This window comes from Marmota monax, unplaced genomic scaffold (assembly GCF_021218885.2).
Source record: "Marmota monax isolate L192 unplaced genomic scaffold, Marmota_monax_Labrador192_F-V1.1 WCK01_AAM20220418_F8-fsc00019, whole genome shotgun sequence".
Lineage (NCBI taxonomy): Eukaryota > Metazoa > Chordata > Mammalia > Rodentia > Sciuridae > Marmota > Marmota monax.
The window spans coordinates 23240150-23258342 of NW_026695242.1; the positions used below are offsets into that span (position 1 = coordinate 23240150).

At 30.3% G+C, this 18193-nt stretch overlaps 1 protein-coding gene across 3 annotated transcripts in view; it reads left to right on the forward strand.

Annotated features, from left to right (window-relative positions):
• The window catches only part of Pcdh15 (protocadherin related 15), a 1685700-nt gene that overhangs the window by 1356244 nt on the left and 311263 nt on the right, over positions 1 to 18193 (forward strand). For all 3 annotated transcript variants that reach the window (XM_058578029.1, XM_058578030.1, XM_058578028.1), the window contains 3 exons: positions 2079 to 2285; positions 8858 to 8992; positions 11007 to 11156. In XM_058578029.1, the coding sequence (XP_058434012.1) occupies positions 2079 to 2285; positions 8858 to 8992; positions 11007 to 11156 (492 nt within the window). The remainder of the gene's footprint in view (positions 1 to 2078; positions 2286 to 8857; positions 8993 to 11006; positions 11157 to 18193) is intronic.

Below are 18193 nucleotides of genomic sequence, written 5' to 3' on the forward strand. Positions count from 1 at the left end.
TGCTCAGCTGTCTGAAAATTTCTGATGTTGCAGAGGAAGTTCCTAGAGGAATATCTATGATTCAACACATATTAATCACAACTGCTGGATGCAAAAAGGTCCTCTACAAAATGATGTATCGGTAGCACACATGATCATGTGTGAAAATTTCAGAGAAAGCCACACATTTTTCTATTACTATTCTTAAGGTTCAGCAGGAGCTCATAAACTTTTGGTTCCATGAAAGACTTTGCCATTCTTCCAGAAACTAATTTAAATATACAAACTATGTAATATTCAACATCAAAACAGAAATATAAGAATACTTATATGTATATGTAAATTTTGTCGATGCATTCTGTCATAGTATTTCACTATAGTGATTACATGAAAGGAAAAATAAAACTCAGATTCTTTAGAACAATCTAATTCCTATTTCATTCCTATTTTTAAAGTAATAATTACTATCCAATATTTTTAAAGTAATAATTACTATCCAATATGTTAACATATCTTAAGTATGAATAATCATAAGAAGTGAAATGTATTGTGACTTTTATTGCTCCAAAGTCACCAGTTTTACCAAACAACACTATGGTTTGCTATCCATTTTCTTAATTGTTGAAAATATTAAATCACAATTAGAAAAAAGTAAAAAATATTCTCAGTTCTTTCCTCTGGATTAAAAAAATAAGTAAAACTATTGGTCTGAATTACTTATAAACACTAGAGTTTCTCTATATAAAAATGAATTATGGAAGTCATTTTTTACCTAGAAAAACTCTAGTGTTTAATATTAGAAAAATTGACCTTCACTTTGTGCTTATTTCAAATGGACTATTTTAGAAGTGGGGAAAAAAAACATATTGATATAAATTAATGACAGAAAGGTTGAATGCATTTCAATAAATCTATATACTATTAAATTGTAGTGCTATTTTCTCCTAACCATTAAAGGAGATTTTTTTTAGAAACCAGTGGTGATAAAATCTTCTCTTATACTAAATCTTTAGATTCCTATGTAGTAAAACACACCTTTTCAGAAAAGCAGAGTCTAGGTTTGATGCTTCCTCATTCAAAGAATGGTCATATACAGACTTCCTAAGAAAAATTATTAGAAGTGAAATTTTTGTAAATTTCTTAAATTTAAAAAGAAAGCAAACTTATACATACAAATTAATATAATTTTCTCAGGTATAATTGAATGACATAATTCTTGTAATAATATTTGAAATTTTATAGCTATTAAAATATTATGATGAAATTATCTCTTTATAGGATACTTTTAAGAACTTTCAATTGGTAATAAATATATCTTTAATCTATTAATTTTACATAAAATTATAAATTGAGGCTCATCTTAGTCTGTTGCGGCTGGTATAACAAAATTATATAAACTATGAGGCTTGTAAATGATGGACAGTTATTTCTCACAGTTCTGGATCAAGGCACTGGCAGATTTGATGTTTGGTGACTGCCCATTCTTCACACAAAGGGCATTGTTGCTGTGTCTCACATGGTAGAAGGAGAAAAGAGGAGTTTTCTGGCACCTCTTTATTGAGGGCAACAATTTCATTAATGAAGATTCTGCTATTATCACTTCCTAAAACCTCCAACTCTTGATGTTTTTACCTTGGGTGTTAGGGTTTCAACAGCTGAATTTTGAGGTTACAGAAACATTATGACTACAGTGTGAAACAAGAAGACTTGGAAAAGACAAAAATAGGTGTGGTATTTTGTTAAGGTTATAGTCCTTTTTTTTTCCCTTTTATTTAAATATTTCATCAGCAAGGCACTGAAATGCCTTACTTCTTATGTTCTGTGAACCTATGTTTAAACAGTCATCATTCTTTATGTTATAATAATTAATTGCAGTATTTTTTAAAAATATATATATTCTGGATTGAAAATAGAGGCTCAAACAATAAGCCTGGTACTTCTGTTTCCTGATTTATGTTTTTTAATGGATCTTTAATGTATTTCTTTTTTTTTTTTTGTAATGGTACTAGTTTTAAAAAATCCATATATACAGCAAGAAAAGTGTCACACAAGAAGGGTATCCTAACACAATTTTTTAAATGTTTTGGTTTTTATTTAAGGCTGAGCAAGACAATGGCCATCCCCTCCCTGCCTTTGCCAGTTTACACATTGAAATACTGGACGAGAACAACCAGAGCCCCTATTTCACAATGCCAAGCTATCAAGGCTACATCCTTGAATCTGCCCCAGTGGGAGCAACCATTTCTGACAATATAGATTTAACCACTCCTCTAAGAATTGTAGCTCTGGACAAAGACATAGAAGATGTAAGTGAAATATGCATTTTTTCCTTTTGTTTTGTTAATACTTATTCTTATATTTATGTTGTTTTAATAAAAATGTTACAAAGATATGGCTACATAAACTATAGAATACAGGATATACAAAATCATTATAATGATTTAATTCCATACTAAAGATGTTTTTTTAAAAATGTGTTCGAATTCAGTAACTGTTCTTTTTCAGTTTGCAGCAATTCAGTATATAATAGAACAGGAATGTTTCACTTGGGGTTTGCTAAGTCACCGGGCAATCTTTTGTATTAATATAAATTAAAAACTGTTTTACATAATTACTGATAGGGGAAAAAAATAATGGTGTTACCCAGTGAAAATGAAAATCATGACAGTGGCCCAAGAGTGTGATTAGGGGGAGTTTATGCCATATGTTGGTACTCTCTTAAAGAAAACACATTGGGGGCAATGGATCGACTCAAGTCTGGCAGTGGCTATAGACATGACCACTCTTCCATCGTTGTCTTCTGGCTTTGTGGAACTGACCCTATCTGCATGAGTGGAAAGTGGTCCAGGTTGTACAAATCAGAGTACTTTATTCCCTTAGTGAGAGTCATATTATGTGTGGACTTGATAGAAAATCTATACCAGAGTTTTCCTCAAATACACATTCATGACACATATTTCCTTATAGGAAAAGCTTCGAGTTCAGGTACATTCTATATTTGCTATCCTGAACATTTCTTCATCCTCAATTTCTGATACTTCTGCTTTACTCACTACATTTATCAATTACTTGTAGTTCCCTGCATTCACCAAGCTATGTTTTACCTAATTTTTTTTTACATATTTTTATGTTTTGAAAACTTTCATCTTCTTTTATCCAGAGCAGCATGGATAGCTTATATTTAATGTATGATTTTATAATTCAGCTTAGACATTTCCTTACACAGAAATCTTTCATGGCATTCATTGCCCAATTTGCATTGCAAACACCCTCACAGTGCATGTCTCTATGACTCATCCAACTTTGTAATGTGGGTCTTTCTCCCTCATGGAGTTTAAATTTCTTGGGAAAATGTCCTATATGTTAATAACATATGTATCCTGAACACTACCACAGTTTTCAGCACTTGATATATTTTAATAGTTCTTCAATTTAATGATAAATTCAGACATGACTGAATAAATGATAATATCTAATATATGATTCAAAAATTATAATGATATTAAGTTAATTAATTCCATAATTTAGAATATAGCCCATTCCATGGTTGGCCAATTCAATTCTGAGATGGTTCTTCCTCATATTGCTATGAAACCAATCTACTTGGAACTCACATATTTTCTTAAAATTTCAATTTACCAGAGCATAGAATAAATCTGTGAAATAGTCACTAATGTGTTTGAAGATGAATTTACGTTCTTCTGAATCATCTCTTTTTGCTGACCAAACATTCATTATTTTTGTGACATACATTAGTTCATTGCTAGGATCTTTAAAAATCTGCATTAACAAGAATATTTCAAGGTGGTTTTTCTTTACAATAAAAAAAAAATTGCTTCATGGTGAAATCTTGACACTAATGAAAGCCAGAATTAGTGAAAATAATCAGCATAGGGACAAACTGTTTAAGAAGAAAGAGACATGTCACCTTAGGCCAGTATCACCAATAAAATTGTAAATTAAGCTCAAATGTAAAAACAGAATTGGTCACTGCAGGGCTAGGCTCCCATGAATTGTTTTAAGAATAGCTCTAACAGGGCAGATACTAAGGAGTGACAAATTTGAATTAATAGGTCCAAAAATCAAGTTGGACTTCTTTCTTCAATTAATTAGAAAATGAGCACAAAAGTTTAAGAAATGTTGTTAGGGATTGAAGAGTTATGATTTTCTTCACAGTGGAGATTTTGACTTTGAAAGAATCCTAAGAGTCATAGTAAAACGAAAAAAGCAAAGTACAGAAAAAAAAAAAAAACACTTATGCCAGTGGGTTATTTTTTTGTATAAATGCACATAGACATATACAGATTTATATTTGTATGCATAATATTTATGAATCATTCATATTTATGATTTTTAAAGGACTCTTACCACATTATAGTTTCAAACTAGTACTAGGTGATGTACAAGGTGTGTAAAAAGGAGATCTGAGACTGCCATGTTTATAGTGTCAGAACAACTAAAAACTGATTATTGAATTCCATTTAGAAAATAATAGTGTAGAGATCACCCATTTGACTGGTAAAAAGAGAATTGTTTACTTACCATTCATCCATTTATGTAAGTTAATTTCCATAAAGTATTATTGTTTCAAGACACAGATATCTTACTTAGAAATAAACTCAATATATTCTTAAAGATATTAGGTACTTTAAATAAATACTTATAATAAATATCATTGTTACATAATATGTATGTCACAATAATAAGAAAAATGTTACATGTATTTTGAGAAAAGTTGTGAATTTAGACATTGGAAAAATTGATTTTTCTCTCTTACTAGTGTACATTTTATGTATGTTGTAATTGTAATTATTTATATTTATATTTTTTTCATGTCTAATTTGCATATAGGTTCCACCTGGTGGAGTTCCTGTAGGTATTAGGCGCTGATTTTGTGACTGTTCATTGCTGTGGTTAATTTCTTTTTTTTTTCTTTTTTCTAGTATAACTTCACTATCATTTATAAATATATCTAAAAAAAGCTTTACGAATGTTTAAGCACATGTACATCATATTATTGATCATTGATTATTATACCATGAAAATTTGTAGTTCACAATGAAATTTTGTAGTTTGTAATTTCATTGTGAATTTTGATAAAGATTGTTTATTTATTTATTCATTTTGTCTATTACAGACATTAATAATTAATTACAGCATTCTTTCTAAAAGACTAAATTTTAAATTGAACTTTTCGGAACTAGGTACCTCAGCAACTACTTGTTAATTAATTAAAATTTCATATTAGATGAAATTTTTTGTCATTTCCTGTTATGCTTTGTCATACCTATATATGCATGTACCTAGGTAAGTATACATACATATGCACATATGTACATATGTGAAGAAGTTTTATGTGCACATGTAAAAACATGCATATATTCTTGTGTGTGTGATGAAGTGTCTTGATTCCCATTATGTACTCTAAATTGGTTTAAAATTCACTAATGTCATATTTGAATTCTAAATAATGGGATGCCTTTGCTTATTTTACATTCATGTATTTTTTACTATGGTTTTATACATGTATTTAAATTTATATTCATTTTTATGTCATTTTGAGTGTATGTCAGAATTTGTTTTACTCTCAAATAATAATATATAAGTCAATGTAGTAATAAGTCATGCTTTTAGTACATACCAAATGCATATTCTATAGTAAGTATTTCCTTATGTCACAGAAGAAAATGATTTTAATCAATTATCTGTTTATATATTGATTTAGAATACTACCATTCATTTTAAATAATCCAACAGACACAACTACTACAAAATATGTATTCTCTATCATTATTTTTCTACTTGTATCCCAATTTATGAAACTTAAAACTATGAATTGAAATGTGTTATATATATACAAATGTTGACTGAACTTAGCACATTTATTATAGGAATATAAAGTTCTAATATGTTTATGAAATACAAACTGAATATTATGATGCAGTTTGTCAAAGAAAGATTTAAAGTTATAAAGGGTTTGAACGAAGGATATTTGACTTCATATATACATTGTTCCTTACTAATTTTTTTACATAACTGAACTTGTCAAGAGCAGCAAAATCACTGTAAATACTGTCAATCAAAACAATAGTTTTGTGATGTCAATGCATGAACACTGAAGATTGATATTAATATTACATAAAATTTTCACAAAATGAATAAAAACATAATATACTTTCTGAAACACTCATATCACTCTTGAAAGTGGTATTATTTTTAAAAATCAAGCTAAAATATTAAACTTTGAATTATATTTTGCTGAAAATTTCCAAATATGTCTTAAGTTTTTGTACTTAAACATCAAGATACTCACCAATAGCATCTGTGTATGATATATACATCTAAGTGTGTATGTATGTACACATACATACATACATATAAAATCTACTATTTTAAGTAAATATAAATATCAAAGAGTTCTATTTCAATCATAGATTAACTGTGTAAAATAAATTAAAATGTTTTATGAAAGGTCATGTATACTTCTAATTTTATATATTACATTATCTCTTTTTTAAGAAATAACAATCTGTAATCCTAGAGGATGTATTTATTGATCTCTTGCTAGTTACTATAAGAGAAGTCAAGAAGTTGAGAAACAAATTATCAAAAGATATTTAATATCTTTTTTATGCAATATGAGACATTTTATAGATTATCAAATTTGTGTATCATTTTAAATAGAAACATTTGACAATGAAATCTTAGGATTTTCAGATAATTGATAAAACAAAATGATTCCCTTTGTGACATACCGCAATAGACTATAGCCACACACATACACACAGTCGCTTACAACAACATTCAAATGTTTAAAAAGCTCATGAGTATAGGAAGGAATATATCTAGCTAATTTGGTAGGGGCTACAGTTGAATGGAAGAAAAGAAATTAAAAGATAATTAAAGTATTAACTAAATAAAGAAATAATAAGGGATTTGTACAAAAATAAAAAAATAAATAGTAAAGAAGCCACATAGCAAAACTTGCTACTACGTATTACTGGACCTTAAAGTTTTTAGTAACATGAAGTGTATTAGATGCATTATTGTGACGTTAAGAAAACTGAGGAAAAATATATGCTATTTATTTTGATATTGATGCATGCTAATATTTTTGATCATCTTTGAAGTAATAATTGAATTTCATCGTGACTGTGAAGTGTAACAAAATAATGAGAATCTTCTAGAATGTGGTTCAAAACGTTACTTTTATAAATAAATAATTCTATTTTAAAAATTGAGTATCATATTTGATTATTCAAAATAACCCACTTTCTATCCATATCTTAAATTGATCTCATGACATTAAAATGCAAATGTCTGAAATACCTGTTTGAAAATATCAGATTGTAAGATCTCTTGCCCATTGTATTTTAATGTATGTGACTACTTTGTAATATGCAGACCAATTGAAGCTATTACCTTTAGCATTAATTTTTGCATTATTTGGAGACAAATGTAGCACACCGACCTTAAATCAAAATCATGGACACAGAAATTACCACAAAATGAGATATTATGAATGCATAACTTCAGGTTCAAATGAAATTATTCATTTTAAATTGTTTGAAGAAATACAGATTTCAGTTTTGAAAATTTTTATAAGTTAAAGTATAGTGTGGTTTAAAGTGTACCCACTTTTAATTGTATTAATGGGCTTTACAACTTTCTTTATTCACATAGAAAATTTAAAAATGTGAATCCTGGTTTTATTTCCAAATGAATATTTTTTTAACAATCTGTTACTCTCTGCTCTGTCCTATGTCCTTGATACTAGACTTAGGAAAAAAGTTCTTTCTTATGAAACTGTGTTTCACATCATACTATTCATAGTATTTTAAAAGGTATCATATCCATACAGATACCTTAGCTCCCGGTATTATACATTTTTATTTTTCATAGTCTTCCTCATATTCCACTCTCTCAATATTCACCTTTTGTTTGCCCCACCTGCTTTCCCGTCCCACTACACATATACCAATCCAAGTGTCCTTGCTTTATATCTGTTTTTTCTCTGAATTGCAGAGAATAATTATCATTCAGGGTTGGCAATAAAATTGTGAAGAATTTTCTGTGCCAAGTTAATTATCTCTTATTCTTGAACCTTTGAATATGCTTAAACCTCAATATGCATTATCATTTTTTCCAGGCTCTCTTAATAGATACCTGTGTTAAATTCTTATTTTTTTTAAAAAATTATCTGAAATATTTTAATTAAAATAAGTGTTATGTTTGAAAAAACTTTGCAATAGTAAAATGAGGAGAAAGCATGATATTTATGGATAATGAATAATACATAACTGATTTTATTCCTATTTTACATTAAACCTTGAACAAGATATGAGCAGTTTATTACTACAAATGAAGGAACTGTAAAATCTTATAACTAAACTTCTGGGACCCAATTTCCTTTTCTTACATTTATTTCTTATTTCTTGAATCCAATAAAGTTATGGAAAATATTGATATTAAGTAGTAAGTAAGAATATGTTCAATTGTATTGCTTTTTATTCTTTTTATTCTTTTCCTTGTTTTTTGATATTAATTACAGCAATATTTTTCTTTTAAAATAGTTTTTCAATATGAGGGCTTGAACTTTTGTTCCTGCTAGGCAACCTCTGTACCTCTCCGCTACATTTCCAGTCTTCTAGTACATATTTTAAAATATTCTGCATTTCATACTACGGGTCACCATTTTTCGACCACCTTAGATTATTCATGAGTAAATATCTATTAACATTTCTTTTTTTTCTTAGTAAATCTTAATATAGTTGTACATATTTTTTGTAACAAACATTAAAAATTAATTTTAGGTAATTAAACTAATAGCCACATTATGTAATCAACTTTTCAATAATGAACTTTTTTTTTTTTTAAGACAAAAGACCCAGAGCTTCACCTTTTTCTGAATGATTACACATCAGTCTTCACTGTCACACAGACTGGTGTCACTCGCTACCTCACCCTGCTGCAACCAGTGGACAGGGAAGAACAGCAAACTTACACATTTTCGGTAAAAAATTTCATATATATGCATGTAAATGTCTTCTGTCTTTTTGAAATGGAAAGAGATGTCTGGTTAAAATTGACAAGGTCTATGATTTGAAGAGAAAACTTAAATATTTCAGGTAATGTTGAAGAAAATATCAATTGCAAAAAATTCTTCATATGTATCTCACCTTTCTCAGTGCATAAATTTGTGTAGCTACATTAATATTTTCCCCACAAAAGGAAAACACTTCTTCAGTCTTCACCATACACTAAAAATTAATAATATAAACTAGAATTCACCAAATAATCCTGTCTTAAACTTTTTGTTGTATTTTCAATTTTGTCATAGGGTTAAGCTAGTAATTCTCAACTGAGGATATTTTTTTTACATTCAGAGAATGTTTTGTTACATATGGAGGCATTTCTGGATGTCACAACGGAAGGGAGTGCTACTGGCCTCTAATGGATAGATACAAAATATGGCTCTGAAAATCTTATGACACACCAAACACCCCTTACTAAAAACTATCCGGCCCAAATGTCAATAGCATGGAGAAATCATGGGTTGGGGTTGATTAATCAAGGTTGGGGAGTGAATATTATTAAAGTTGTGATTGCACATATTTATCATGAAGTAGAAACACATACATACACACACACACACACACGGACTAGTATAATAAGGTTTAAGAGATAAGTACAGATCTAAAAACTATGTCAGATCCTTCAATAAAGTGTAAGAAAAGATGAACAGATAATAGATGCAAGTTATTGAACTTGGGATTTCTTTCTGGACAGGCCTACATAACAAAAGACTGGAATTTCTAGAAAATCTTATTTGACAATTAGTTATGTGTCTAAACCTTATTAGACACATAGTTGATTCCAGAAGCCATTCTCACAAGAATGGATGTCTGATACTTGTAGAATTGATTGTCACACACTCTCAATTATTTTTTTTAAGTGGAGAAAAATCAAGGAGAACCCCTTTATTACACATTTATAGAATATATATATATATATATATATATATATATATATATATATACTATAGTTATTAAAAATGGATCAATTTTTAAAATTTTTGTATATTATATTTTGCATTCCTTTTTCCATCATGCTTACAATCTTTCCAAACTTGTTTTCTGTTACCAAAGTGTTCTGCAACCACTACCCCACCACTGTACAAATGAAAGAAATAAATATCCAATAGGTCCTTGAAAGAGACATTAACAGAGAAACTAAATTAATCCAATGACACATTAATAATTATTGAGTTTTCAAATTTTTAATACTGTAATCACTAGTAACAAATGTTAGTGAGTCCTTTAAAATTATCGTTTTGTGAATTTGTACAATATAATTTAACATATTTAGTGTACCTAACTTCTTGTCTGATAAAAATATGTTAATGTTAACTATGAAAGTAACTATTATATCTAAGGGGAAAAAAGAAAATATGAAAATAGTAGAAACTATTAAATAAGAGGAAGGGGTGGAGGAGTAAGAGGGAGGGCAAGGAAGAAGAATGGGGGCAGGGATATGAGTCAACTATGTTATTTTCATGTACAGATATGCTGCAGAGAAACCCATTGTTCTGTATAATTAAAATGCTCCAGTAAAAAGTAGATATTATATTGTAATATTACACAATATTATATTTAAAATACCTAAACATGAAGAATATTTTCCATTTAATTTTTAAGGATTACTTTGTATTTAGCTCTAAGGAATCAGTAATGTTATTGGTTCACTTTAAGCCTCCAAGATATTTTGCATATCCCCTTATTTAAAATGTGCTTGCATTGGAATGTGTTGAAAGTAGAACAGGATCCCTACTAATTTCTTTTTAGTACATTAAAAAACTTGAATATATGCGTATATATTTTTATTACTTCCTTTCATCAACAAAACATCTTATTACCCTTTTAAAATTGTAAATCACTTATTAAAAACTCATTAAGTTGTAAGAGTGGATTCTGTACTATTTATACTTGCATGAGTTCTCTATTAAGTGTATTTTTCTTCCTCTAAAGATAACAGCATTTGATGGAGTACAAGAAAGCGAGCCAGTTATTGTCAATATTCGAGTAATGGATGCAAATGACAATACTCCAACCTTCCCAGAAATATCCTATGATGTCTATGTATACACAGACATGAGTGCGGGAGACAGTGTCATACAGGTAAGTACCCATATGATGTAAGGATATGCACAAAGCAGTTATTTCCATGGGCATTGCACAATGTATTAAGAAATCACTTAAGAAATAAAAATGAGGGCTGGGGCTGTAGCTCAGTGGCAGAGCACTTGCCTAGTATGCATTGAGGTGCTGGGTTCAATCCTCAGCACCACATTAAAAAATAATAATAATAAAATAAAATAAGGGCATTCTGTCCATCTAAAACTATAAAAAAATTTAGAAAGAAATAAAAATGATTTTCAGACTTATATGGCTTAATTTAGCTTAAATGACTTTAAATTGATGCTCACTTTTCAAGTAAATATAAATATATGTCTACATGGACTCTAAAGTAGAATGAAGTCATTATTTGGTATAAACAGCTATTTGACTTGTTTGTATTTGATTTGAAATAATTTAACTGTTTTACACATTTATTTTAAGGGCAGGATTGTAATTAATTCATTTTTATGTCAATAGAAACTATATCCATACATCCTCTCACATATCAAATGATTTATATAATAAATGATTAATAAATCTATTTGAAAATGAAAGAAAGGAAGGCCAACATACATCAAGAAATAAGTGAAAGAAAATATGAATGAGTGAGAATTTATAAATGCACTGGGCTTTATTTATAGTTAATTGATGGACTAAGAGAATTACATTTTTCTTTATGGGATAGTCTACCTTAGGTAGCCAAATTAGTTTATACAGATAAAGGAATGATAATTATTTTCATGTTCTTATTTAATTAAACCTGATACTCTTCTCTATAATGATATAATTGGAAATAAAACTAAGTTTATATAGAAAAACAGCCAGCAGGGAACTAGAAAATGTAACTAAGAAAACGATCATAATTATGTGGTGGAACTCAATCTCAAAAATGTTTGCCTTAAGGGATCAAAAGCTTTTTTTCTGACATTTGAAGGCTACAAAACTTAATTTCCCTTATGGATCACTTTATAAAACAGATCTTGCTTTGCATTTAAAGATTTACATTTTATACATTTTCCTGAATTATGCAGATATAAATTGTTGTTTGTGTATCTCTGCCTGCATTTTCAAAAAAAAATATTTAAAAGCCAAGAAATTAAACTTTATAATTAGTATTTTTAATGTTATTCCTGGTATGAGGTAAATGAATGTTTGGCTATCAATCATCCTGTAGGAGCCCAGAAATAAAATGAAATGGATTTCCCATTGAGAGAAAAAATTAAAACAAAGCACAATGGTTTAGAACTGTGATTGGCAAAAGCCCTTTTAGGGTCATGACATTGGTTGCTATGCTACACTCCCTTCTGCTCATTAACCCCACTGACCCCAAAGAAGATCAATTAGTTTTCTTTTTGGTTAGTAATCTTAAAATCAAAAAGAGTGAAAATATTAGAAACGAGGGTGATAATGAGCACTCTACAGAAAAAAGAGGGTTGGATAACATGTTTTAATTATTGTAATGTCATTCTCAACATATGCATGAGATTATTTTGGCCTGATGTGAGTGCACACTAAATTCCTGTAGTCCACTATTTTCTTACTATGAAAAAATTGTCATTGCCCATAGGAAGTAGATAGGTTAGTCACAAATATGTTACCAGGCCCTTGTTGAAAACTATAAGCTATAAATTATACCACTGAGTTTTTGTATATCTCTTATGCTCGATTATTGTGAAAAGGACCAAAGTGACTCTGATTTTTATATGTGATGAATTGAAACTAAGATAAACATTATCTTAAAGCAGCACCTTTACACCCATATCTGAAACTGTAACTGGATTATCAGCCTTTGTAAAAACATTTCTCGCAGAGGAAGCTCTGGAATGCAACTATCACTGACTCTTCACCTCAATGACAAAATTATCTAAATTTGTCAATCAATCCAAGTGCCAACATATCTATAGTTGTCTCTTTGTTGTCTGTCTCTTCTGTCTGTGTCTATCTATCTAATCTGGATTTCACTCATATCACACCACTAACATCATATAAAATCATATATCATGTCTGTCTATTCTATATGTATCAAACTCAAAAGCATTTCTCATTCATTAATCTATTTGAAACTTATGTGGATTCCCAAATTTATGGAAAACTCCCTTAGTTCTCAAGCTACATCTCTGCAGGCTGAGCCATGTTATTGTTGTTGTTCAATTCTCATGCTTTGAATGTTAATATTCCTTTAAAATCTGCTTCTAGCTCTCTCTTTCCTCTACTCCAAAATTTTCATGTAGTACCTCCATATATACCCATGTCTCTCAAAGTGAGAAATTCCCTGTTTTAACCTTTGTCCTGAGCATTGAGCTGACATCACAGACTTCTGTTGAACATGACCATGTGGAGTTTTGACAAGCACTTCACACTGTATATAGCCAAGAGAAGTTAACTAATCCATTATCTTTCTGGCCCTCTTTGGAGGTGATTATATTATGAAGCACCCCTCTAGTCCTTAGGAGATGTAGTTGTATTTGCATCCTTCACCTACTGCATACCTTCTTATTATTTTTCAGATTATGAAATTTCTATCTTCTTTTAACCCTAAGGCAGTATTGCACTAGTTATAGTACTCATGTTGTGCATTAAATCTTAGACTGCCATTCTACCTGTCCGCTACTATATATATATATAGAGAGAGAGAAATACATCTCCTTTTCTTCCCACCTGATCCATCCTGCATTTCTACTTCAAAATATATCTGTCATCATTTTCTTTTATTTTATTTATAAAGGACTTTATTTTTAAAGAAACTTTGAGTTCACAACAAAAGTGATGGAAGGTACAGAGTTTTCTGATACATTCCCTGCCTCCCCTGTTATCCACACCCTCTACCAGAGTGGTTCATCTGATACAATTGATGAGCTTACACTGACATTTTTTAATCTTTCAAACTCTGCAGTTTAGATTAGTATTTACTCTTGGTATTTTACAGTCTCTATGTTTTTATTAATGCATCCTAATGTGCATATAACATTATAGTATCATACAAAGTAGTTGCACTGACCTAAAAATCCTGTGCTTTCCCTTTTCAGTCCTCCCCCACCACTTCTTGACAACAACTGAATTTTCACTTCTTTCACTTTATAATATGCATTAAAGCTTTCTCCATGTCTTTTCATGGCTTGATAACCTATTTCTTTTAATGCTGAATAAAATGCATTATCTCAATATACCACAGATTGTCTATTCCTTCTCTTACTGAAGAACATCTTTGTAACTTTCACTTTTTTATCAATTATTAATAGATCTACTATAAATGTCTTATGCAGTTTTTAAGCAGTAATATTATCAATTCCCTTCTGTAAATAACACGGAGTAGGATTTCTAAAATGTATGCTGAGACCATGTTTAGTGTTTGTTTCTAATTTTTTATTGGTTCTTTTTGGTTTTACATGATAATAAAATTTATTTTGATATAATTATAAAAGCATGGATTATAATTTGTTCTAATTCAGTCTCCAGTGTCTCTCTTTCCCTCCTTTCCTCTCACTTTCTATTCCCTTCCATCTACTCTACTGATCTTTCTATTTAATTATACTTTTTAAAAAATTAATGTTGGGCTGGGGTTGTGGCTCAAGTGGTAGCACGCTCACCTACAATGGGTGAGGCACTGGGTTGGATTCTCAGCACCACATAAAAATATAATAAAGATATATGTCCACCTAAAATTAAAAAATAAATATTAAAAAATTAATGTCTTGTGGTTGTACACAATGATGAGATTCACTGTGCTATATGCATATACATATATACAGGAACATTAGGCCCAATTCATTCTATTGTTGTTCCCTATCCCATTCCTTCCCCCTTCCCTTCATTCCCCTTTGTCTTATCCACAAAACTTCTCTTATCTCCCCCCACTTTATTGTGAGTTAGGCTCCACATATCAGAGAAAACATTTGACCATTGTTTTGGGGGGCATTGGCTTATTTCATTTAGCATGATAGTCTCTAATCCATCCATTTACTGGCAAATGTCCTAAAGTCATTCTTCCTGATAGCTGAGTAATAATCCATTGTGTATATATACCACAATTTCTTTGTCCATTCATCTGTTGAAGGACACCTAAATTGACTCCACAGAATAGCCATTGTGAATTGAGCTATTATAAACATTGATGTATCACTGTAGTATGCTGATTTCAAATTGTTTGGATATATACCAGGTCGTATGGTGGTTTTAGTCCTAGTTTCTTTGAGGACACTTCCTACTGTTTTCCAGAGTAGTTGCACCAATTTGCAGTCCCACAAACAATATATCAGTGTACCCTTCCCCCCACATTCTCACCAATATCTATTTTTACTGATATTCTTGATAATTGTCATTTTGACTGGAGTGAGATGAAATCTCAATGTAGTTATAATTTGCATTTCTTAAACTGCTAGAGATGTTGAACACTTTTCATATATTTGTTGATCCTTTGCATTTCTTCTTTTGAGAATTGTTTATTTCCTTTGCTCATTTATTAGTTGGATCATTTTTTTGATGTTAAGTTTTTTGAGTCCTTTATATATCCTAGATATTAACATCCAATCTGAGAGACAGGTGCAAAGATTTTTCTTCCATTCTTTAGGCTCCTTCTTCATGCTCCTAATTGTTTCCTTTGCTGTGAAGAAGCTTTTTAATTTGGTCCCATTCATTTATTTATTTCTAATTTTATGTCTTGCACTTTAGAGTCTTGTAAGAAAGGCAGTTCCTGAGCTAATATGTTGGAGTGTTGGGCCTACAATTTCTTCTAGCAGTTGCAGGGTTTCTGATCTAATTCCTAGGTCTTTGGTCTACTGTGAGTTGAGTTTTCTGCAGGGTGAGTCATGAGGTTAAATTTCACTTTATTACCTATGGATTTTGAGTTTTCCCAGCACCATTTGTTAAAAGGCAATTTTTTCTCCAACATGTTTGGCAACTTTGTCTAGTTTCAGATAACTTGTATCTATGTGGGTTTGTATCTGCTTCATCTATTCCATTCCAATGGTCTTCATGCTTATTTTGATGCCAGTACAATGCTGTTTTGTTATCACAGCCGTATAGTATAATTTGAGGTCCAGCACTTTTGGTAGTTTGGCCTTAATTTGGTAACAAGCTGCCAAACTATATTCAAAAGTGTTTGTATCAGGGCTAGGGATTTAGCTCAGTTGGTAGAGTGCTTACCTCACATGCATAAGGCCCTGGGTTCAATCCCCAGCACCATGAAAATAAAAGCATTTGTGCCATTTTGCATATATATCATAATTTATTTTTCCAAGCCCATGACTGTCATAAATTTTAATGGTACTCTGATAATCAGTAAGTTTATTTCACAATATTCTCCATTGAATTACTCCAAATGATTATTCTGAAACTAAGTTAGAGCGATCCCCATCCTTCTGGAAACTCTGATAAATATATGGTTCAAATTCCACACATAACAGCCAAGAACATCAGCCAAGAATAGCCAAAAATGTTTTCCAACTCCTTCTGTACTTCTCCATGTTATTGACTTTAAGAGCATATAGAGTTTTGTTTTGTTTTATAATGGAATATCTTTCCTTTTCTATAACTATTGACATCTTGCTCATGTTTTAATGTATTATTAAAGTCTTACTGTTATTTTTTATTCTTTAAGACATAGTTAAATTGTTAATTCTGTAATAAGCCTTTTTCATATTCTAGGAAATGGAAATCATTGTTTTCATCTTGCTTCCACATATCTAGCTTCCAACTATATCTCTTATATGTTTTATTAAATTATTAACTTTCACATACCTATTTACCTTATAGTACAATAAGTCCTTTTTTTTAATTCGTGCATTACAGTTTTACGTAATTTTGGAATTCATTTTAACATAACTTTACAGGCACAGAATATAATTCGTTCCAGTCAGTCCCCATTACTTCCCTTTTCTGTCCTCCCTTCCCTATCTCCTTTTTTTTCCTCCTCTTTATATATATATATATATATATATATATATATATTTTAAATTAGTTTACTATAGATATACATAAAGGTAAAATTCATTGTGGTATATTCATATATGGACATGGGGTAATTTCATCAGTTTCATTGTGCAATTCTTCCATTTTCTGTCTTTTCTCCCTCTTCCTCTATTCCTTTCTTCTACTCCAATAATCTCTTTTCTATTTTCATGGGATTCCACTCCACCCTCTTCTCTTTCCTCCTCATTTTAATCTAGCTTCTGCAAATGAAGGAAAACATTTGACCTTTGATTTTCTGAGTTAGGCTTATATCATTTACCATGATGTTCTCTACTGACCTATAGATTCTTTAGGACAGGAATTCTTAAAGACTTTTAATTGCCAATAGTTTGCAAAATAGTATATAATATATAAAATAGTATATAGTATATAAAATTGCAGAATTGTATATAGTAGGGATCTGCCTAATATCGATTGAAATTAATTCCCTCACAGCAGCTTCAGTTTAGAAAGAACCTCATTCTAGAAATATGTTCTCTTATTTAAGACAGAATTTGCTCTCTCATAAAGTGTTGTCTCACATGGCTCTTTATTACAATGATCTCTAATTTCACATCTTCGGGCAAGATACATTTTCCTGATTTTATTTTGGATAAATATTTTAAAATATAGATATTTGATACACTTCCTTAATTATGATTTATCATGGATCATGGATTATTAGAGCTAGAAATATTTTGAAAATAATTTTTTTCACAATCTAGTTTTTTAGAAAAACTTGAATGTATATGATGATAATTGATTCAGATTTCCAGAGTTTATAAATGTTGAAACTTATGTTGAATTCAATCTAAGTCAGTAGAGTTAGGAACCATACTTGTTCATTGTGTCCCCCCCTGTCCTTTGCACTCTTACATTGTTATAGGGCTGGGGACTTATAGAAAACCTAGGCAAGGGAGGGGCTTCCCTTTCAATTCTACTTCTTATGATCATTTTAGAAAGATATCAGACACCTCACTTGGAGTAACAGACCTGAATTTATTAGAAGGGATGGTGTAGCATTCCTGGCGACAAAAACACTCAGGGTCACTTCAGGGGAACTGGGCTGAGCAAAATAACCACATAAGAGA